Source organism: Tiliqua scincoides, chromosome 2 (assembly GCF_035046505.1).
Source record: "Tiliqua scincoides isolate rTilSci1 chromosome 2, rTilSci1.hap2, whole genome shotgun sequence".
Classification (NCBI taxonomy): domain Eukaryota; kingdom Metazoa; phylum Chordata; class Lepidosauria; order Squamata; family Scincidae; genus Tiliqua; species Tiliqua scincoides.
Window position 1 is genome coordinate 66,624,177 of NC_089822.1, and position 23,549 is coordinate 66,647,725.

General features: G+C 41.1%; 1 protein-coding gene across 4 annotated transcripts in view; it reads right to left on the minus strand.

The window, feature by feature from the left end:
• Positions 1 to 23,549, minus strand: part of LOC136642132 (transducin-like enhancer protein 4) — a 153,654-nt gene that overhangs the window by 73,136 nt on the left and 56,969 nt on the right. For 2 of the 4 annotated variants that reach the window (XM_066618375.1, XM_066618374.1), the window contains exon 6: positions 10,144 to 10,218. The exons of the other annotated variants lie outside the window; for them this stretch is intronic. In XM_066618375.1, the coding sequence (XP_066474472.1) occupies positions 10,144 to 10,218 (75 nt within the window). The remainder of the gene's footprint in view (positions 1 to 10,143; positions 10,219 to 23,549) is intronic. 4 annotated transcript variants of the gene reach the window in all.

Consider the following 23,549-nt stretch of genomic DNA (forward strand, 5'->3'; position numbering starts at 1 on the left):
GGTTCTGTCTTCTTTCTTCAAAAACTTGTACCAGTATTTTTATTTTCTTATTTGCCTTGTACAGGTCTATGTTGCGGTCCTGTAGGTCCAAACTTAATTCCGATAATTCTTGGAGAGCGTCACACATCAATCCTAGGTCCAATAAAAATTCTGTAGATGTGATTTTTCTTTTCAAGCCATCATAAGTGCATTTATCATTTTTATCTCTTGTAGGGTCATGCATTGCTTGTTCAAAATGACACACAAGGGATTCAAAATTATTCCACACAGCCAAAACTGTACGCAAACTAGATGATACCCATCGGGTACTTAAAATTCTTCCAATTTTCAGCAGCTCAGCCCCCAGTAATTCTGCACATAAATGCAGCTCTCTACTATTCTTTGCTGAGGCATGGTATATGACATAAAGTTTATCAATAAATGATTTGAATCTATTTATTCCTGAAGTTTCCGTGACAGCATCACCTACTGATAATTCTAGTCTGTGATTAGCACAATGCCAAACTATAATAGAAGGAAAACGTTCTGAAAGCAATTTTTTCACTCCACTTACACCCTAACATCACAGCAGCGCTGTCGCACGCCAGAGAAATCAAATATTTTTTTAAATAATCTTCTGTCATCCCATAAGAGTGAAGACATTGGAATAAGGAATCAAATACTCCTTCTGCCGTTACTTTTTCAAGTTCTACCATGTCCAAAAACAAGTTTATTGGTGCATTCATTCCAACACCTTCAATACAGCATCGAACATATACTATGAGGGTAGTTATTTTGCTTATTGTGTTTGATTCATCAATTATCAATGAAATTTTATTATTGGATTGAACATTTTTTTTAACCACAGTTTTCCTCATTTCTTCACTTATATGATTGACAATGTTAATACATGCATTTGTAGAATGAAGAATACAACCCATTTCAACGTTCAGTTCTTGCAGATCAATTTCAGTTTCAAAATGATGGAATGATTGATTTTCCTTTGCTACTTTATATGCAGTTCAAAAAATTTTTGCAGTTATTTTTTCGTGAGCTAAGGATGCTAAAAAAAACATTCTCAAGAGTTTTTTTTTTTTCACTTTCAGCAACTATTTTTAATGCTGCTTTATGTGCAGCAGATTCTCTATGCTCAAATTTTTTTTTCGAAGTGAGGTCAACTGTTGCTTCCTATCTTTGCCACAATAGGTTCTCTCATTCTTGGCCCATTCTTTGGAAACTTTCATTCCCATTTTTGGTTCAACTCCAAGAGGTCCAACTTTTCTACAAGCCGTACAGCCAAATTTCATTCTGCAAACACAGAGCCATTCATTTTTCAAGCAAAAATCATTTTTTTGATCATAGGTCCAGCAGTCCGGCCAGTCCTTTGTAGTTTGGCTTTGCTTCTCAAGATCAGATTCAGAACTATGAACAGGTGTTGTTATCTTCGTGTGTTCTGTGACTGTCGTTGTGTCTGTCATTCTAGCCTTTTTATTAGCAGGACTGGTGGTTGAGAAGAAATTGGTAATTTTTTTCATTTTTAAATTTGCGGGTCACACTTTTACACTAAAAATTAAAAAAAGATTACATAGAATTACTCTACAGATTTGTTTGAACCCAAATCAAATAGCACTCAGGGGAGATGGGGCACAAAAGATGGGTTAATTAATTGATTAACAAACAAGTTATGGATCAAAAATCATGTGGTCACACACCCTCTATTGGCTCAAGACATTGAAACATGATTGGTGCAAAAAAAAAGAGAAATATGTGATCAGATAACAATGAATGTGCAATATAAGCACACAAGGGGGGAGCAGAAGAATAAACACAAAAGATGAGTTGTAAAATAGATAAATTATATAATACCGGAATATAATTTTACAACTCATCTTGAACCAATAGAGGATGTGTGACCACATGATTTTTGATTCATAACTTCATAACTTAATCAATTCATTAACCCATCTTTTGTGGTTCCCCCCTTTCCCCTGTGTACTATGTCCCCATTCCCCATTATAATAATAGTGATTATTAAATATAGTCTAAAAAACCAAAAATTAATAGACAATGATCTGACCTACTGCACAGAGGAATACATATTTCCTAAGTGTTATTATAAAGCAGCAAGGACACTCAAGCTTCCCCATTTATAGTTAAAAACCTAAATCTCCTGTTGATGACATTACAAAGCTACTAAATTATTAGTAATTTTTGCTTAATTAATTTAGATCAGCCAAGCCTTATATTAATAACTATAAAAATGAATGAATTACTTGCTTCTGAGTAGACCTGCATAGGCTTGGGCTGCAATCCCATCCACATTTTCCTGGGAGTAAGCCCCACTGAACACAAGGGGACTTACTTCTCAGTAGACATGCCTAGGCTGTCTCAGGTGCAGGGGCTGCACCAGCCAGCTTCCTTTCCCCCCCCCTCTTGCCAAGCCAGTACCTGGGTGCTGCAACCCGTCTCCCTGGCTGGCTGTCCCTCGTCATCGTCGTCCTCCTCTTCCTCAGCACATGTCCCCACGCCCTCACCGGCTTGGTAGCTGCGCGGGAAGCAGAGTGCGGGTAGAGGAAAGGCAGGCTGGGCTCAGGCGAAAGCTATGAGTGCTGTGACGCAGGGGCATTGTTTTTTTTGTAAAAAAAAATAAAAGGTGCAGGAACCCACTTACAAGAACAAGTTTAAGATTAACAAGTGTAATCTTTTATTTATTTACTTCCCCACCTAAAAGAAAAAAGAAAAAAATTATTCCTTACGGGGATTTGAACCCCCAACCTCTGGCTCCACAGACCAGCACTTTAGTAACTGAGCCATTAGAAGACTTAAGCTCAAAGTGTTTGGAACTAATACTTGAGGCGCTGATGGCCACCAGCTGGGCTCAGGACCTTATATATTAGTTCTGAACACTGTAACTCTAGGCTTTCCTATAGCCTAATGGAGAGAGTGCTGGGCTGTGGAGCACAAGGTTGGAGGTTCGAATCCCTCCTTAGCCAGCAGTGCTGGGTGGCGCAGGGAGGGGGGGGGAAAGGTGGGGGCCAGGAGGGAAAAAAGGTGGGGGCCAGGAGGAGGGGAAAAAGGTGGGGGCCCGGAGGAGGAGGGAAAAAAAGGTGCCGGAACACTGTTCCGGTGCGTTCCATTACAAAAAAAGCCCTGACCCAGGGTCATAGATTTTTTTGTCACTCTCATACGATAATCATTTTTTTACACCACCCTTTCGCTAAGGAGCTCAGGGTGATGTGCATAGTTCCTCCCCTTATTTTGTGCTCAAAACAACCCTGTGAGACCGAGACTGAGGTCTGAGAGACAGTAATAGTCATGACATGAAATGAATAATAATGGCAAGAAAATAAATGCAGTGAATATTTTCCCACAAGCAGTGGATGAAATTCTGCATCCAATGGCATATAACATGATGGTATTATTCCTAAAAGACACAATTTTGGTCACCAGGGTGTCAGCAGGACCCACTTTTTAGAATGATAATCTGTCCAGGACCCACCGGAAGTGATGGCATGGCACATCATTAAGCAAATTAAATTATAATTAAATTAAAGAAAAATAAATAAATAAGGGAAAGCCAGCCCTGTTCCACCAAGTGAATTTTCTCTGTAGCCTGCCTGCAATGACACCCCCTCCCACAAAAAAAAAAAAATCAGTGAGATTTTCAGCCCTATCCAGTTCCCAGTTCAATTTAAGTTCTTATATTTAAACCATATCACTATCAGGAACCACCTAGCTTTCCAAGTCTAAAACAGAAAAAATTCACCTCTGTTTTATTCTTTTTATGGGGGGGACTGCCTTCTGGAGCATTTGTTGAGCTCCACTTTCATCAGATTGAGACCTTTCTGGTGGCCTGGCATTACCCTTTGCCTGACCTGACCACGAGCCAAAGCATGTTTGCTTACTCATGAGTAAACACAACGTGTGGCTTCGCTTCCTATAGGGCTCAATACATTCCTCAGCTTGGAGGGTGGAACTTCCTTCTTGGGTATTGTGGGGAGGCTGTGTTCATCAGATCAGTACCATTCAGCTGTTGTTGGATTCCTCACAGTCTGCCCTTTCCAATGGAGTAAGGCAAGTTCACCTATTCATGAGTAAACACAATATGGCTCACTTTCACTTTCCATAGGGCTCCATGCATTTTAGTTTTCTAGTTTTTTGGCCATAACTTTTGATGGAATGGAAATATTTAACTCCAGTGTTTTTCGTTGCATTCTGCTGTAAATTCTACATTTAGTGGTATATGACACGGTATTATTCCTAATAACCATGATTTTAGGTATTTTGGTCACTTGTGATGTCACCCTCCCCAAGGCTGGTACCTAGGGCAGACCCTACCACCTGCCCATCGCAAGCTATGCCACTGGCCAAACATGCTCAGTGTGTTACCCAATGTAATCAACCAACCTCATCATTATAATTCATTATCTGTGGTCACCAAACTCGCGACTGCTGTGTAATAAAAAACCGGTCCCCGTTTGGACCAGAGCTTACCATTCCACCGTATCACTGCATGACTTTCAGTGTGACTGGGAGACAGACACTTCCTTTGCTTCTGTTGCCCGGCGTCCCAGAAGGATGCGCAACAGGGCATCATGCAGCCCCCAGGATGGGGTTTGGAAGGCCCTTCTCTATATGAACAAATACCATTTTCTCCGTGCTTCTTAAGGCCCCGCTCCAGAGGGTCATGAATGATACAATCATGCTCTGCCTCTGGTGCCTGGTGCCTCTGCAAAACAGGAAATGGAGTGTGATCGCTCCACTTTCACTTTCTGGAGGCTGGGGAGCCCTGCAGACACTTGTACCCCCAACAGGCTGCTGCTGGGACTGTTGAGTGCATCCTAGTCCCTGCAGCCCCCCTGAGCGACGCGATCCTGGGGATCAGGTCACTGCCTTCCCCCCACCCCCACTGCCTCCCTCCCCTTCCCTGCAAGGACTTACTGCGGCTTTCAAATTCCTGGAGAGTTTGAAGACTGCAGCCATAGGGGATTAATTTTAAAAAAATTCAAATTGCATCATGCATTGATCACTTAAATTATTTCTCACGACTATAAATGCGCATATATCATTCCAACAACATGATCGTACCTTTCCAGCGTACAATCCAGAAGACTTATTAGCAACTAGCTGAATTCCCATTTATTTCAATGAGAGTTAGTAATGAGTAAAGAATGCAGACTGCTGTCCTCAGTGTTTAAAACACTGCAGGCCACCGACTAAGGATCCACTATAAACTCTACCATTGTGTGAGGCAAGGAAGGACAACTAATATTGTACAACAGAACTAGAATACATTAAAAACACCAACCATAATCTGTTAAACACACAAGATGTGCAGCGTAGAAGAATAGTTTTGGGAGGGCTAACAAATATTGCAATGCAAACAGTTTAGAATAAAAAACTCTTGAATGTGAGATACATAAAAAGGTCTGAAGTTATTTTAATCTCAGATGGATTCTGTTACAAATAGTTAAGTTTTCCAACAACTCTTCTCCCCATTCGCTCCTACCATTTTTCTTCAAAAACAAATTTTTAAAAGAATGGATAATATTTAAGTTGTGTCAATCTGTCAGTAATTTTCAATGGAACATGACCTATGAAAGAAGTCATTATAAGTGTTTCATTCCATTAAACACAACTAGTTTGCTGTCAAGAGAACAACCTGTATCTCCACGTTTCAAGTTCACTTTGGCATTCTGCATTTAAATGGCATGGATCAGCAGTTTGGTTCATTTACCAATGAAGGTAGAATATTGCAAAGTTAACAAGGTGTTTCATCAGATTTCATGAAATCTTAGCATCAGGGTATGAAGATCTACAAAGTATAATAAATACACATTCACAGAGTGGAACTACTTAATAGAATCCCTTCTGATCAATCCTTGATTACTTCCATTTACTGTCCTATCTCCTGTGCACATTTATTCCACAGAAAACTCCACCTTCCTCTACCCACACTTCTGGTTACTGGTGCCTCTTGAGCATCCCCAGATATGCATACAAATTTGAGTCCTATTATTTTGTAGATACACATTAAAAAGTGATAAAAATTGTTGGAAGGGTGGAAAGAGACACCAGGTCTCTTCCACTCTGAAATCAAACTACAATAAAAAAGTCATCCAGCTGAAGATAAGCCTTCCTACCATCCTACTGAAATTAGATGCCTTCTAAGCAATCCTTTTTTCCCCACAACTGTTTAAGAACACACTGTAGAGTTAAACAAAAAGCCCAATCCTATTGTTCCTCCCCAGCCAATGCAGCTGCGCCAAAATGGCTACCACCGTATCCTGCTAAGGTAAGGGGTCAGTCTCCTCTGGATAAGGAAAAAAAAGTGTCCTCTTACTCGGGAGTAAGTTTCTGCAGTTAGCTAAATAGCCACTGCAGATCTGAATGGATCAACACTGTGGGATTGGGTCTGGAAAGGGAGTTAGGGTTCTGTGGCTGCCACTGCCACTGAACTTGCCCGTTCCTGGAACTGATCCACCCATCCCCTGCCCCATCACTGCCCCATTCTGCCCTCCCCTGCCCCCACCTTGTTTCATCTTCCCTTGCTCCCGTTCCACCCTCCTGCCTCCCTGTCATGTTACCTTGATCAGCAGGCAGCCCTGGATCCACTGGTGTACTGTCAGTGCACCTTTTACAACTGGCACTGACTACTGTAAAGTCAGTGCCAGCAGAAGAGGTGCAATGATGATAGCTGTTAAGTATAGGATTATACCACAAATTAGTTTAAGAGGTTGGAGCCCAAGGATAACATCCCAGCTAGTGCTTCTGCCCCCTGGGAGCTTCCTCTGTGTATGAAAAAGCGTTCCACTTGCAAAGGTACCCCATACATGAGCAGAACACCCCATCCGTTCACAGTGGGAGCTTCCATTCCTATAAAGAACTCCCAACAGTGGAAGCACTAGTTAGTATGTTACCCAATCACATAAAACCAAGTCTGCAAAACATGAGTAACATTAGTAACAAAGCCTTGGTGGATCAGGTAAAGAGCCCAACTAGTCCAGTTTCTTGCATCTCACAGTGGCCCAAAGGCCTCCAGGAGCACCCAAGCCAACAAGATACATACATCCTGTTGTCACTCCCTCGCATCTTGCATTCAGAAAGGGGCTACCTCTAAAACTGAGAGGATACATATAAGCAACACATCTTGTAATCTGTGATAGACTAAGGGCGCAATTTGGACCCACTTTCCAGTACTGACATAAGGGCGATGCAGCTCCAAGGTAAGGGAACAAACATTCCCTTACTTTGAAGAGGCCCCCGTGAGTGCCACCCAACTGCAGGATACAGCACATGTCCAATTGGCACTGCTATGCTAGCACTGGAAAGTTGGTTAGGATTTGGGCCTAAACACCTATAATCTAATCCCTTTTCAAAGGCCAGGTGCTATCACAACACCCTGTAGCGAGGAGTTTCACAGATTAATTATCTGCTAGGTAAACAAATGAACAATGTACAGGGGGCCACAGTACCTGACTACACTTATCTGCAGATTGGGTTCACTGGGCACCCCACACATGCCCCCTCTAGAGGTGAGGGAAACTCTGCTTCCTCTCCTCCACAGGGTTCTCTGAGCCCAGCAGAGGCCGTGGACGTCCATCCGCAGCCTCTGACAGGCTTAGACGGAGACTTTCTGTTAAAAAAAGTGATTTCCAGTTTCTCTGTGAAATCGGAAGTGATGTTATTAATGCCTTATAAGGCTTTAGGAGGCCTGGGGAAGCCCTCTTGGTTTCACAGAGAAACCAGAAGTTTTTGTTTTTTCAAACAGAAAGGTTCAGTCTGAGCCCGACAGAGTCCACAGGGGAGGCATTCACCCGTATCTGTGGTTTCACTTAACCGCGAGGGGTTCTGGACTAGAACCCCCGTAGCTATGGAGGCACGCCTGTACTTCAGTTACCCATTGAAGGGCACAAGATAAGATGAAATATATAAAAATTATATATGTATTTAACATGTAGAATACACATGTACAGTTTAGTGGTTCAAGATAGCACAGAAATGATTACATGAAATACTCCACCTAAAACTTTTCACAACAGTCATAAAAACGAAAATACTACATATTTCAGGTGTAGGTTCTATGAACAAGAACACACTACTGAGTGATTAAAAAATATCACTACAAATCAGGGCAAGACTAGGCTCATGCTTTCATTACTTACATGGAAAGCATATGCATTGAAAAAAATCAAACCTTTTATAATTTATTTTATTCAAAGAATATTTAGATAGTGGTATTATTAGGCAATGAAAACTAATTGGGAAATTATTCATCTTCTAGTCTCCCCAATGGAGCGTAAAAGACATACATACAACAAATGTTATTCATGATTTTAACACAACCCACTCTGCCTGATTCATCCCCTTCTTTCTAAGGGGCACTTCAGAGGAAATAAAGGTTACTCTTTCCCATTTATATTTTTTAATTAGACTGCTGGTATTTTCTTGTGGTCAGAGCATAGAAAAGAGCGCTCAAAATAACCTATGGGGGAAAAAAACAAGTTACAATCAAACCATGCTCTACACCACTGCCAGCATGATCAGAGTGCCCCTTCTTCCTTGTTAAAATACAGAGGTATAAATGAATATCTTCACTATGGATTGATTATTCGGCACCCTTATCCACATCTTCACTCAGCAATTTGAATTTTAATGAAAGGAAATAGAATAATTAGCATTTCAAAGTGTGTTTGATACACTGAATTTTTTAAAAGAGACTTTTATGTATAGTCTATACACAAAAGGAGAAAGCATTTGTGAGTGGGCAGAAAAAGGGAAGGTGCAGTGTAAGGTCTTCATTTGAATAACTTAAACAATTGCTAGCGCTAACGGAATAATTACAGTTGCGAATCACAGGTTATTAGTAATTTTCCTCACCTTTTTAAAATATGGTTCTAATAACCAACTGTTTTATCAGTCTTTAGAGGCGAGTCATAAAGTTTTTGTTTTTGTTTTGTTTTTTAATAGGCCATTAAACTTTTCTGCTGTTAAGGACTGCTTCCAGTGTTTGGTATGCAGTGCTATGTGTGCACAGCCCTCCGATCTGAGGGCCAATCGATACATCCTTGTGGCTGATAGCTTGTCATTGATGCAATTTGTTGTTTTACAGCAGGGATTGCCAAATCCCGGTCCACGGGCCAGATTCAGCAGTCGCCAAAATCCCTCCCCTCCATGAGCAGTGCTAATAGTTCCGTTGCTCTGCTGCTTGTTCGTCACCCAATATGGGCATAGGACAGTGCATGACTGCCACTCTGGGCAGTCACGCCTATGGTCTGATGTCCCAGTAGGCTTTATACCAGAATGTCCAGGCCAGAAATGCAACTGTCCAGCGCATCCCTATGCTCAGGTTGGGTGACAAAGACGCGGCAGAGCAGTGGAACAGTAAGCGCTCCTCAGGATGGGGAGGAGGTTTTCATTGCGTTGTTTTAGGATACTGTTTAAAAAAATACTGAATAATTAGCCAGCACCTTGCAAGTGTCAGCTGAAAAGTGGGAAATAATTCTGGAAAATATATAAAAACACCGAATGCTAAAGGTTGTGTCCAAAGAAAGTCATATCTAAGCACAGCTGAAGTCAGTTCATTTCAATGAGTTATGACTAAGCTCCTTTGAATACAACATAGAGTTTGCTGAAGTACATGAAATATTTTTTTTCTGCAAACTGTTTCTTATGCATTCTTCAGACTTCATTTTGCATCTGAGATCTGATGACAGATCATTCAGGCAAGTTCAATGGTAGTTCACTGAAAAGAACTACAAGTAAAATCTGCAAAATAACACATCCCTATCTGGCAAAACCCTTCAAAGATTTACCCTTGGCCAATTTACCAGGTTTCTTCTGAGTTTATGCTCATTTTAAAAATACAACTTGGAAAAACGGAAATGAGAAATGGTCATATGGTCAATAAGGAATCCAGTGTTTACTGTCTGGTCCTACGAAGCTTCAGTAGTCCAGTTTGTACAAGAGAATAGGCTACAACTAAAGGCCATTTTGCCCAATTTGTTGCTGTACAGACAAACCAGATTGCTTGGTCTCTTTGTGTCCAACGTGTTTTTGACCAGCTGAGAGAACTAAACTTAACAAGCTCAAGTTTGGAAAAAAAAAGAAAATGAACCAATTCCAAAAAGAGACTATTAAAGCTAAAATGGAAAGACCACATACCCCAATGATTGCGTTCAGTTCTGCCATGGTCACTTGCTTGGCACGTTCCACAGCCTGCACCACTTGTTGCTGGTGCTATAAATGAAGATCAGAAACAGAATAAAAATTATTTGCTTTCTAATGAATTAAGCATAGAATTTCCTATTTGTCTTTTTTCTTCTCAATAACACTAAACTAAAAAACCCTCCTGAGATTGCATGCAGGCTTGAAATAATATGGGTGTTAGGCTACAATCCTATACACACTTACCTGGGAGTAATCCCCACTAACTCCACTGGGACTTACTTCTGAGTAGACATGCATAGGATTGTGCTATTAAGAGCAAAAAAAAATTTTTTGGGTGGGGGTGGATTTGTAAGAGCTAAGGGAGGTTGTCTATTTTACCCAAATCATGTCATTACCTGGAATTAACCCATTTTTGCCCAGCCCACAGGTGTACACATTTGGTCCCTGTTGCGTATATGCAAAGTTGGGTAGAAATGGCTTAATAAGTGCCATACCTCCTTCTAGCAAGGGAAATCTACTTCAAGATGGAAAAGGGTAGCATAGCAATATTTTACTCTGTAGGACAGTGCTGTCCCAAGGTAGAAGAACTGTTGCCAAATTTAAGACAATGGAGTAACCCACTGTGAACAAAGTGATGCAATTGGAGCACTCCACATCCTCACACTTACTACCTTGTCTTCCCAAAAAAGAATTCTTGGTGACATCACTGACTTGTGTACATGACTGCCAACTGTGATATAAATATCCCTTCAGCCTTGCTTATGCCAATACAGCAGAGGTCTCCAAACTTTTTGGCCAGAGGGCCACATCAAATAACTGGCATGGTGTTGAGGGCCGGAAAAAAATTTAAACATAAAATGTATTTAAAAAATTAGAGCTGGAACTTAGATGAGTGAATAAATGAATGAATGGCTCATTCATTCAACCTCTCTGGCCCTTGAACACCCTCCAGATGCAACCAGAGCATAGTTCCAGTCAAGTTTGGCCAAGTGGGCTAGAGGCTTTCAGGGGACTAGAGGCTGGCCGCGGGCCGGATAGAGGGTCGCCGCGGGCCGCATCTGGCCTCCAGGCCAGGATTTGGAGACCCCTGCAATAAAGGAATAAATTCATAGCTGAAGCAATTAAACATAAGAAATCTAGACAAAAATCAAGGGGGCAAAGGCTTAAACACTGCAGTACTTCATTCACATACGTAAGCAAGCCAAAATCAAGCTTGCCAGTTTAGGATTGTTAAAATCTTTATTCTACAAAGAGGACGCTTGTGCATTTCAAAGAAGCTCCACTGCCACACATATGAAAGTTTCCACACTCCAGTCAAAATGTGAAAGAGTTTGACTGTTTCAGACATCAAAACATGACCAAGATTCTAACCCTGAATTGGGGGTTACACTGGGGGGAAGGAGAGCAATGGAACTTTCAAAACAAATAGGGAGGACTGCTTTCCTGAGTTACATATAGTACTGCTTTAATAATCATGGCTACTGCTCCAAGAACACAAGAAACTGCAGTTTGCGAGGCTTGTTAGGAGCTTGCATTAGCCCACTCTGCACCTTCAAAAAGGAACTACAGTTCCCTCTTTGACTGAAAGCTAAGGCACTTAAGCCATTTAGCTACAGGTGCAATATCACCCCACTGAACCAGATTCACACTAGGTTAATATTTCAAGTAGCTAACAGAGATGTGAACACACCAAATCAAAAGGAAACATGTAGAACACACTAGCCTTACACCAAAAAAATAACAAAGAAAAAGAAATGTTAGGATGAATTTGCCCAAGTGATTTGGGGTAAGACGATATATAAGAGTCAAGATTGTCCTTAACCAGCACCTGAGGATGCCTCTTTTGTGCCACTGTCTCGGTGTCGTCGTCCCCCCCATCAAAGTATCAACATAATTCAAATTAGCTTACTGCAATTCTCTGTGAACTCAGAATCATGAAAAAATATGCTGAGGATTCAACTGCTGTAGTTGAGCAAAAAGAAGCAGATACAAATATTGAGTAGCTTTTGAACTGTACCCCTTACAAGCAACTACAGAGTCTTCAAAAATTTAGGTTCCCAGGAACCACAGACACCTCAAACTTGGGGATAGTGACTGGTACCTGGTTTGCTAAAGGGCAGGCTACTCTTGCTGTTATATGTGCTACTCTGCATCACAGGCCATGACCTAAGGACTCAGGAGACAGCCACTTTGTTGAAGCTAAACAGGTCTGTTGGGTTACTGACTGTGCAGATGAACCCCTTGTACACTACCACCACCTTGAGTTCTGTGATAAAAGAAGGATGGGATGTAAATGTGGCCAATACCTTCTCTTATTTCTCACTTTGTTCCTTTTCTAGTCGTTTCCTCAACCCCACAACAAATATCAGTGCAGGATTGGCTTGCAGTACCCACTATAACTCAAGCGGAAGTTCATGAGAGTTAGCAGCAAAACTGCCTTGTACTACTCCTGTTAAAAAGTGGTATATAAATATTCTTAATAATAAATAAGCTACTGCCTCTTTCAGTCCCTTTTAGCTGAATGCCATCGCCAGCAGCTGGGTCAAGAAAATCTAGAATATCCGAAATGATTCAAGATTTCTAGGACTATGATTCGGCTTCAGGTAGGTAAATAGAGGGTTATAAATAATCAAAATTCATCCTTTTCTTTGGTTTTTTGTCACTTTCTCACTTTTTCTCCCCTTTTTTCTCCCCTTTCTCACTTTTCCCTTTCCATTTTTTTGCCTAAGAGAAATAATGCTTCCATTCTTCATTCATGCTTCCTCTCTTCATTCAGTTCTCCTCTTTGTATTTCCGGCACTGTCTAATTCTGGCATTTTTTTTTTTTTTTTGGCATCCTTCTCTCCCTCACTTTAACACTATTTTCTTTGCCATAACTTTACTTTTTTGAATTTGATGGGCAATGCACAAAAATTTGGGGCGAAACAAGAATGCATTGAAGGGACAGACTTTACTTAAACAAAATAAGATACAGTACCAGTGCATATGATTTTCTGAGAGAAAAGTAGATGGATATTGGGAAGTGACCAGTCTAGGATAAGTTCCCTTAGGAATGACATTCTACAGACTATGCCTTGACAGTGAAAACAGAAATTGAGAAAAGGCATATGAAAATTTAAAAAGATCAACACAACCTGCATGTCAGAAGGAAAAGTTGCTCATAAAAAGAGCATTTAATAAGGGGGCAAAAAAGATTGGTATTTGATATGAATGTCAAACAGGTGAAAGGCAGATGGTTCAAACACTGTAGCTTTGCTGGCTCATTCATGTCAATAACTACTCACTCAAGCAGTCCATTCACATGAGTACTAAGTAGACAGTAAGTGTAACAGTTATTTGTGCAAATAAGCTGGTGGATAGACCTACTGAACCAGCATTTGTCAAATGTCTGTACCTAAAAGAATATAGATATAGCAGGCAAAACAGAAACCTGGTAGCTCTGTGAAAAATCAATGGAATACTGTTATCCATGGATATAAAAGCTGTAAAAAAGACAGAGTAGGTCATATTATAAGTGGCATTGTACATATGTCAAAGGAGGTATGGATTCCAAGATCTTGCAGGAAACAAGTTTATCCAGAGCATCACTATGGTTAGAAATTCAAGTCCAGCAAAAATGCAATACCACATTAGGCACATTTCTGCTACCAAACCACAATTCCAACGATAAGGAATGAAATAAGGAACCAGGAAGGCAGCAAAGGCAACAAAATATGTCTTCAACTACTCAGTCATTTTTGACGGCATGTATAACTTTAGGACTTGAAAAAAGACAAGCATGCATACCTAATACTATTACTTATATGTTTTTAATAAACTAACAAGAGGAGAGGTGACTGTGCTTTAAGCTTGTGAGGTGCCAAGGATCTGATACAAGACAAAAGCTGTTTAGCATCATGGAAACAGTAGCCATAACACTCTAAAATTAAATATACATACAAGGAAATTACATGGAAAACTCAACACAACTAGACTATTTCCTAGAGAGAATTCTCCAGACTAGTGGAATGATTAAAGGGAACCTGAAAGTTGCAATTAGGAGGGTTATAAAGGTGTGCCCAACATAATGCATGCTTATTTTTTTCTTTTAAACACACGCACAGATTAAAACACCATGAACGTACAACTCACATTAGAAAGGGCACAAAACATCCAAAAGCATGCCAGTGTAGCTTAAATTGCATTGTCTAGTAGGCTACGAAATGCAAGACAAAGGCCTTGGGAAAAGAGGAAGGTTACTTCCAAAGAAGAAAATGAGAGAAGTCAACTCTGGCAAATCAAACACACTTACTAAAAGGAAAGACTCAGAGAAATCTGAAGCGCAAATGGCTAATGCTATAAGTAGTAAAAGAAACTGAAACACAGAGAAGTCTCCTTGTATTAACAACAACAACAACAACAACACTTTACTAGAGAACATGCTGGCCGGATGAAATATCATCTATTTGCATAAAGGGTGGGGAGGTGCCCTAAATTTGTAGTGACTGCCCTTTCCCACTGTTCCCGTCTCCAAGCCATACGTGCCTTCTCATTCTGGAAAGTCCCTCAACTCTTTAAGAAGCTCAGAGAGCCATGAAAGGAGGAGGCAGGAAAACAACACCCTGACATGGATAGAACTCTGTTCTATTTCTTAATAGAAGTTACAATCCAAGCCAATGTATTTAAGGCATCACATGCATACGCATATATCCCTAAAATGTACAAAGCCATAAGCATAATGCATTGGTACTCAAACTTTTCCAGCCAGTGGCTCCCTTGACCCCCATGGCTGTTGGCCAGGACTCCCCATCATGTTCCTGAGGGCTGGAAGTGACATCATTAAACAGGAAGTGGCCAGAAATATTAACTATATTAAATATAATATTATATTAGTATAATATATATTAACTATATTAATATTAATTATATTAATCATATCATTAATTAAATGCAGATCTTAAAAATATATTATTAATACACAGCAATATACATGCTTTATAAATGATCAGCTGCTGATCACTGTTGGAGACAGGATGCTGGAGTAGGTAGATTTTGTCTGGTCCAGGAGGACTCATTTTTTTAAACTTTGTAAGCATACCAATAGAATTGTTTTATCAAATGAACTTTGTGAACAACCAGTCTGACCAACATTACACACACACAGCCCTGTGGACCCCAATCCAACTAGTCATTTCTCCCATTTTCCTTGGATAGGATTGAAGCCTTTATTAATTTAATGATATTAAATTTTTCCAGCAGCTGGTGGGGAAAACAAAAATAGACCATGAAAATATATCAGAGCTGATAAGGGTTTGGTTAGGAAGCTGATTTGTCGCCTATACTAGGAGATGCACAGCTCAAGCCTATGCATGTCTACTCAGGAGTAAGTCCCATTAGAGTCAATGGGGCTTACTCCCAGGAAAGTGTGGATAGGATTGGATGGCAATCACTTCATCAATCTCTGATAAGTATTCCCTTCAAATAGTAAGATTCATCACTTTAAAAATACAGTCTTTCCTCTTCAGTCAAACAACAAGATTAATAAATCACTTTAAAAACAGTACCCTTTTTCTGCTCCTGGCCAAGTAAAGTGCTTGTCTCTCTCCTCCCCCTTTGCCAACTGCATGAGAGCAACTTTAAGAGTCCTAATGACTGGTAAAATAGGAAGTGTTTTATTTGGGGAGGGGGAGGAAAGCAGGAAGGTTTGGAGATTGAAAGGGGGAAGTGGAAGAGGAAGGGGGTTGAAAAGAGAGATTTCACTTTGATGACAAGCGATCCCAGGCTGGGAACTAGGAACCAACCAGACAAGGATCAGCAAGGGTTAAGGACTGCAAGCCGAGCATGCTCTGGAGAAGGCGGGGCGGCGGCAGCCACTCTCGCAGCTAAGCAACTCTGGTTTCTTCTGCTTTAAAAAAAGTGCAGACGGGCAGAAGACGGGCTCGTATTCTGCCCAGAGGTGTGACTGTATTGCTGCGAGAGGACATCCCGCGCCTTCCCTTTGAGTTCCTGGCACCGCCCTAAAGAGCCATGCCTCACAGTTTGAATAACACTGGCATAATGGATTGAAAGAATGAATAAGGATAATCCACATCACTATCCAGTATAGGACCTCAAACAACCAAGAGTTGGGTGAAGTTGCATCCAAGTGAACCTTCAAAAACAGCTGGAGTTTGAGATGAGATGAAATACACAAACTAAACGTTGGTCTAATATGAATGACTCTTCAGTGTAAATCAAACTTGCAGCAAATAGTGATGGCTGCAGAGAAGTCACTGTCAAATACCAATTCAGGCTCTGTCAAATAAATGCTAGGACTATTCTGGTTCCCAGAGAAACCCAAAATCAGAGAAACATGAGGAAGGTTTACATAAAACCAATTTTCAAAGAATTTCCATTCACCATTCCTGAGAAGCACAGAAGGGAAGTAATGCTTAAGTACTAAATGCTTACTTCTAGGAATTAATGGTTTTGTGTACTGGGGACAGAAATATATCTAAAAACATTTAGATAACCAAATATCCTCCAACTCTTAGATGTGTCTTTATTTATTCTAATCCCCTTTGGGATGGGTAAAGAGTCTGAGTTTCCAAAATACTTTGGAGATGACATTCTATTTTAAAAGATTTAGAAAAGTAGTCTTACCAAACATTTAAAAAAGTCAGCGCTACCCCACAGAGAGCTAGCAGAGCATTAAAAAAGAAAAACCCTGAGTTGTACACACTGACAGAAAAGAGATTTAAGAACCGGAGGATTTTCTTTATGCTGATGGGAACTGGAGGAGGTGGGGTGGGTGGGAAGAGCAGGTCTTAACTACAGTAAGAGGCTTTTCATCCATTATAAAAGAACCGGACAAAGAAAAACGGAAGACATTGTATTCATAAGTGGGTGGAAGCCAAGGTATTCTTGAAGCACATCTTTCTTCTTTTTCAAGATAAAACATCCACTGCTTCTTTCAGGCCACCTTAGTACAATTTCCTTGGAGTCAAGGGAATACAATGTACCTGCTTTACAGTATTTCAAGTTAACAAAAAGAATTCCAAATGGTAAAAAAAACAACACGTGTACCATTAGTATGCAATCGAGTAATTCATTTGAAGTAGAGGAAGTAAACAACGATCAACAACGGTACAAAAACACAACTGAACTGTCTTGCAGTTAAGGCAGTTGGAGGAGAAGCTGTAAATAAGAGTAGATGGAGCATGCAATCTCAAGGTCCATTACTAGTCCTTTAAATCTGGGGAGGTATAAAGATAGTGTTGCACCACTTAAGACAGTGTTCTTCAGCCTTGGGGTCATGAAGCCTCAGTTGTGGAGTTGTGGCAACTTACTGGAACGAAGTAGGTTGAAGACCACTAGACTAGAGCACCTCCAGGTAGAGGGGCAGGCATCTGGTGTACCCCTTCAGGTACTAGGAGATTATGTTCCAGTACTGCTCAGGTCCTTAGCAATTGTGGTAAAATAGCTTTTACTAGTGCCAGGCTTCATAATAACTTCCTGCTCTCTCTAATAAGAATATTTGGTTACAGTGAACAGTGCTGGGAGAGCGTAATAGGGGCAAGGAGTAAGCAGTAACAGGGACAGGGATGTGCAAACAGGGTCCCCAGAGAGAGGGGATCAACTATGCTCCCCAGTCTCATAACTTATTTATTGGAATTGTGGCATGAAGACCACTGACTTTAGAGATATGGGGAACAAAGGGATGAGTCTCAACTTATGCCAGAACATGGACAACTATGGTCAATAACTGATCAGAGGTAGGCCTCTTGGGTGGCCAACTTTGCTTTTGCGCCTGGCTTCAGCAATGAGTTTTTAATTGCAAATCAGGAGTGCATACTCAGGATCTCTTAATAGTTAATGAATAAGTAATCAGATTAAGTGATCTTCTAAAGGAAGGGGTCTTGAAACTTTTAGGCCAGAGGGCCACATCAAATATCTGGCATGGTGTCAATAGCCGGAAAAATAAATTTTAGATATGAAGTTTACATAAATACATTAGAAAGCTTCAGAAAGCCTTTCAGGCGGCCCCAAAACGTCATTTCTAGTTTTTCAGGAGAACCAGGAAGTAGTGTTTTTAGGCCTTTAGAAGACATTCTGAAGGGAGGAGCATGGCCTCCCTGGCCCTCAGAACACCCTCCAGATGCGACTGGAGCACAGCTCTGGTCACAGTTGTTGGGCGGACCACAGGCCTGCCGTGGGTCAGATAGAGGCTTGTCACAGGCCGCATCTGGCCCCCGGGCTAGGATTTGGAGACCCCTGCTCTAAAGTGTCCTCTTCCTGACATAAATAAGCACCTAGCAGGACCAAAGCAGGGCCTGCCAAGTTTAGCATTCTTTGCAAGAATCCCAACACCAACCTAGACGGCCTACCAGAAATGAGAGAATGGTTCATCAATACACCACAATCTACCTTCTTCACACCTTGGTGCTGGAGTGTAGTAGTAGAACAGACAATCTGAAACAAAATACTATGGTTATTCCTCCATTTTAACCCCAAAATTTATAAAGGAATGTATTCATTACATACATCAGAATAGGATAAGGTCATACCCCATTGGTCATTCATGAGATAAGGCCATATCCCATTCTTAAATTAGTCCTTTACGAAACATCCAATCATGAGTAAGCTATAGAAACTAATGATATACTCAATTTTGTTTCCCAGTTATAGTCCCAGTTTTGCAAATTACACACTGCCTGCTGATTAGTTCGGCCCCAATTCCATTATGGACCAACTAGTTTTAATAAGGTTGCCATTCAGACATAGTTTCCAGGAAATATTTTTCTCTCTCTTGAGACCAAACATTCTCCTGCATTTCTTGAGGGAGAATACAGTGCACATGTGAAATGCAATACATATGTAAGACCTTTTAGCATCAGCAAGTTAATTTACAAGTTATATGCTAACCAATGCTATCAGAGTGCTTGCAGGGCTCATCGAGTATCCAAAAGATGCACTTTCAACTCTCCAGGGATGTTATTTCCCTGAGCATGTTTGTTCTCTGAGCAAATACATGTTTGTTATGTAGAAACTGACACCAATCACTTAAAAAAGGGACACAACCCAAATGCTCTGAACACAAGAATTGTGGGACATGCATAAAACCACACTTCCTTTACCAAGGGGAAAGCAGCTACACATTTTTCCCTGTGATAGAATGTGAGCAGAGATGGAAAATAAAGAGCAAAAAAAAAGAGAGAGACTAAAAAAATAGGAAGACTGTGGCTCTTTCTAGACAACCAGTTTACAGAAGAAAAATGATATTGCTACTCATTTGTTGGTACATGGGATCCAGCCCCTCAAGGTAGAACTTCTAAAGAGGAGATATCACATTTCCCCAGCTCTCAAACAACAGCATTTTTGTCACTTGGAAAAATACTATTACTTCCCTCGGATAACATGTCGATGGTTATTGCAAACGCCTGTGACATCTCAAGTGAAGAGGGGCATGTCTCCCTCACAAAAAATACCCGTGTAGGTTTGTGGCAGTTTAACCTCTTCCAAAATTCAGCCCTTTTAACAATCGATCAATCAATAAAAATGAACAGCCTTGTTCTCCTCCTAAGAACATAAGAACAGCCCCACTAGATCAGGCCATAGGCCCATCTAGTCCAGCTTCCTGTATCTCACAGCGGCCCACCAAATGCCCCAGGGAGCACACCAGATAACAAGAGACCTCATTCTGGTGCCCTCCTTTGCACTGGCATTCTGACATAGCCCATTTCTAAAATCAGGAGGTTGCACATACACATCATGGCTTGTAACCCATAATGGATTTTTCCTCCAGAAACTTGTCCAATCCCCTTTTAAAGGCATCTAGGCCAGATGCCATCACCACATCCTGCGGCAAGGAGTTCCACAGACCAACCACACACTGAGTAAAGAAATTTTTTTTTGTCTGTCCTAACCCTCCAACCACTCAATTTTAGTAGATGTCCCCTGGTTCTGGTGTTATGTGAGAGTGTAAAGAGCATCTCCCTATCCACTTTATCCTTCCCATGCATAATTTTGTATGTCTCAATCATGTCCCCCATCAGGCGTCTCTTTTCTAGGCTGAACAGGCCCAAATGCCCTAGCCTTTCCTCATAAGGAAGGTGCCCCAGCCCAGTAGTAGTAATAGTAATAGTAATACATGTATTTATATACCGCCTTTCTTGGTCGTCAGATTTCTCCTCAGACTTTATTCAAGGCGGTTTACATGGGCAGGCTGTTCTAAATCCACGTAGGGATTTTTACAATCGAAGAAAGGTTCTATCTTTCAAGAACCACAACATTTCAGATGGATCTTTTCGATCTGGTATCACATTCTAGCCTCCGGTTTTCTCCCATGCAGGCTGACAAGCAGCTCCTTCATCTCTCACATGGAGGGCAGTCAAGACGCTTCTTCGCTCACACCGAAGAGCAGGTGGAATAACTCGGCTCAAATTGTCAGCTGCTTCAAGGTTTCACCATTCACGATGCTGGTGGACTCGAACTGGCAACCTGCGGGTGTTATCTTCAGGCAAACGGAGGCTCTACCCTCTAGATCAGACCTCCTGCCTCCCTAAGTAATCATCTTAGTCGCTCTCTTTTGCACCTTTTCCATTTCCACTATGTCCTTTTTGAGACGTGGTGACCAGAACTGAACACAATACTCCAGGTGTGGCCTTACCATAGATTTGTACAACAGCATTATAATATTAGCCGTCTTGTTCTCAATACCTTTTCTAATGATCCCAAGCATAGAATTGGCCTTCTTTACTGCTGCCGCACATTGGGTCGACACTTTCATCGACCTGTCCACCACCACCCCAGATCTCTCTCCGGATCTGTCACAGACAGCTCAGAGCCCATTAGCCTATATGTGAAGTGTTGATTTTTCCCCCAATGTGCATGACTTTACACTTACTTACATTGAAACACATCTGCCATTTTGCTGCCCATTCTGCCAGTTTGGAGAGATCCTTCTGGAGCTCCTCACAATCACGTCTGGTCTCCACCACTCGGAAAAGTTTGGTGTCATCTGGAAACTGCCACCTCACCGCTCACCCCTGTCTCCAGGTCATTTATGAAGAGGTTGAAAAGCACCAGTCCCAGGACAGATACTTGGGGCACACTGCTTTTCTCCCTCAGCAAGGCCTGTTCGTCTATGTGTTTTGAGATTCTATCTTTGATGAGGCATTCCACCATCTTACCTGGTACAGGTGTTAGGCTGACCAGCCTATAGTTTCCCAGGGGCCCCCTCTTTCCCTTTTTAAAGATTGGTATGACATTTGCTATCCTCCAATCCTCTGGCACCGTGGCCATTTTGAGGGACAAGTTGCATATTTTAGTCAAGAGATCAGCAACTTCATTCTTTAATTCCTTAATAACTCTTGGGTAGATGCCATCAGGGCCCAGTGACTTATTGATCTTTAATTTATCAATGAGGTATGAAACATCTTCTCTTTTAATCTCTATCTGACTTAATTCCTTGGTCAGGAGGGACCGTTCGGGCAGCAGTATCTGCCCCAGGTCTTCTGCCATGAAGACAGATGCAAAGAACTCATTTAATTTCTCTGCCATCTCTATGTCTCCTTTTATCTCCCCTTTCCCTCCCTCCCCATCCAGAGGGCCAACTGCTTCTCTGGTTGGTTTCCTGCTTCTAACATATTTGAAGAAGCTTTTATTATTCCCCTTAATGCTGCTGGCCATGCATTCCTCATAGTCTCGCTTGGCCACCCATATCACCTTCTTACATTTCTTTTGCCACAGTTTATGTTCCTTTTTATTCTCTTCATTAGGGCAAGACTTCCATTTACGGAAGGAAGCTTCCTTACCCTTCACAGTCTCTCTAACTTGGCTGGTTAGCCATGCAGGCACCCTCCTGGACTTAGTGGAGCCCTTCTTCCTTTGCTTTGTGATAGCTGGAGGAAGAGAAGGGAACCTAAAGACAGGGCTGCCGTTTTCAGCCACAGCTAAACACTTAGTATAATGTGTAGTTTGGCTCTAAATAGCAAAATTAGAAATTATTGCTATGGTCAAACAATCAACAAGTAAAAACTTATGTGACAAGATATTAAATAAAGAAAACAAACAGTTGGCCACAGCGCTTAGGTTTGTTCCAGAAAGCATTAATATAGCCAAGTCAAAATCCTCTGCATGCTGATTAAGCAACCAAGAGAATAGCGACATCCTACTATCTCAATCTTAGTTAGAAATCTCTGGCGACTTTTGACAATGATCTCTTGCATCAAGCCATGTTAGCTTACACCACTGATTTCTTATGAAGTTAACAAGCAATGATGTCTTAACCTGGCACCATTATGAGGCAGTAACACTGCCTTCAGTGCATATATGAGGCACTGTATTGCCATTGTATATAGCCACTGTCTTTTGTTCAATTTTCCCCACAGGCATGATTAAGAAATGACCGATGAGATTTCTAGGCCTTTAAAAACAACTGAATTATGAGGAATGCAAAATGAAATGTACAGATGGCGTGTGTATATCTCAATTTGATTCTTTAGTATTCTTCAATTCTGAATACATAATTTCATTAAAATGCTTATATTTTACATATACAAATAAAATAGCCAACCAAAAAGGAGTGGGTGCATGTACACACTCACATGCATTAGTTATGCAGAGTAGCTAAAGGCCATATTGTGTCATCATGTCACCCCTTGCTTAAGAGTTCATTGTGATCAACTATCACTCTTCAAACCCCCCCCCCCAAGTCTACCACAAGGAACAGAACTAGATTGGATTGTTGTAGAAACAGTGCAACCCTATGCATGTTCACTCAGAAGCAAGCTCTTCTATTTTCATTGGCACTTATTCCCAGGTTAGCATGCATTGAACGGTAGCTGAAGACAACCTTCTGAGTCAAGGCGGCAAGGAGGCCCGAGTGTAAGCACAGTTTTCATTTCACAACAATTATCTGGCCTTTATGATGGGGATGAGGATGAAGATTGAGGATGTAAATAGAGCTTCAGATTTTTCAGTGCTATGTCTCTTTGAATGGTTCTTGGTCATTAGTCTCCTGACCGCCAACAGAACGTAATTCACATACCTCCCTACATTATGTTCTACATTATGCCACAACACTATTGTTCCACAGACAGTGCCAAAAGGGCAAATCAGCAGCGCACTTGGCTAGCCATGCCAAGTGGCCAGCAGACCACATTCCCTTAGAGGCTGTGCATTTAATACTTGCCTACACAGAACTGAACGCATAGAAGGTTACTGATCTGGACAACAGTTTTTACCATTTACTATGCAAGACAGGAAAACAAAACAAAATTATGCCATTTTTCTTCATCTGCATAGTTTATCCAGGCTGCAACAATGAAGAATTTGGATTGCCTTAGGGAGAACTTTTAGTTTTAAAGTGGGAAATGCACAACAAAGATAAAGAACGGCCATTGATCTATTGAGAAAATGATGGTGTTGAATAGGCAAAG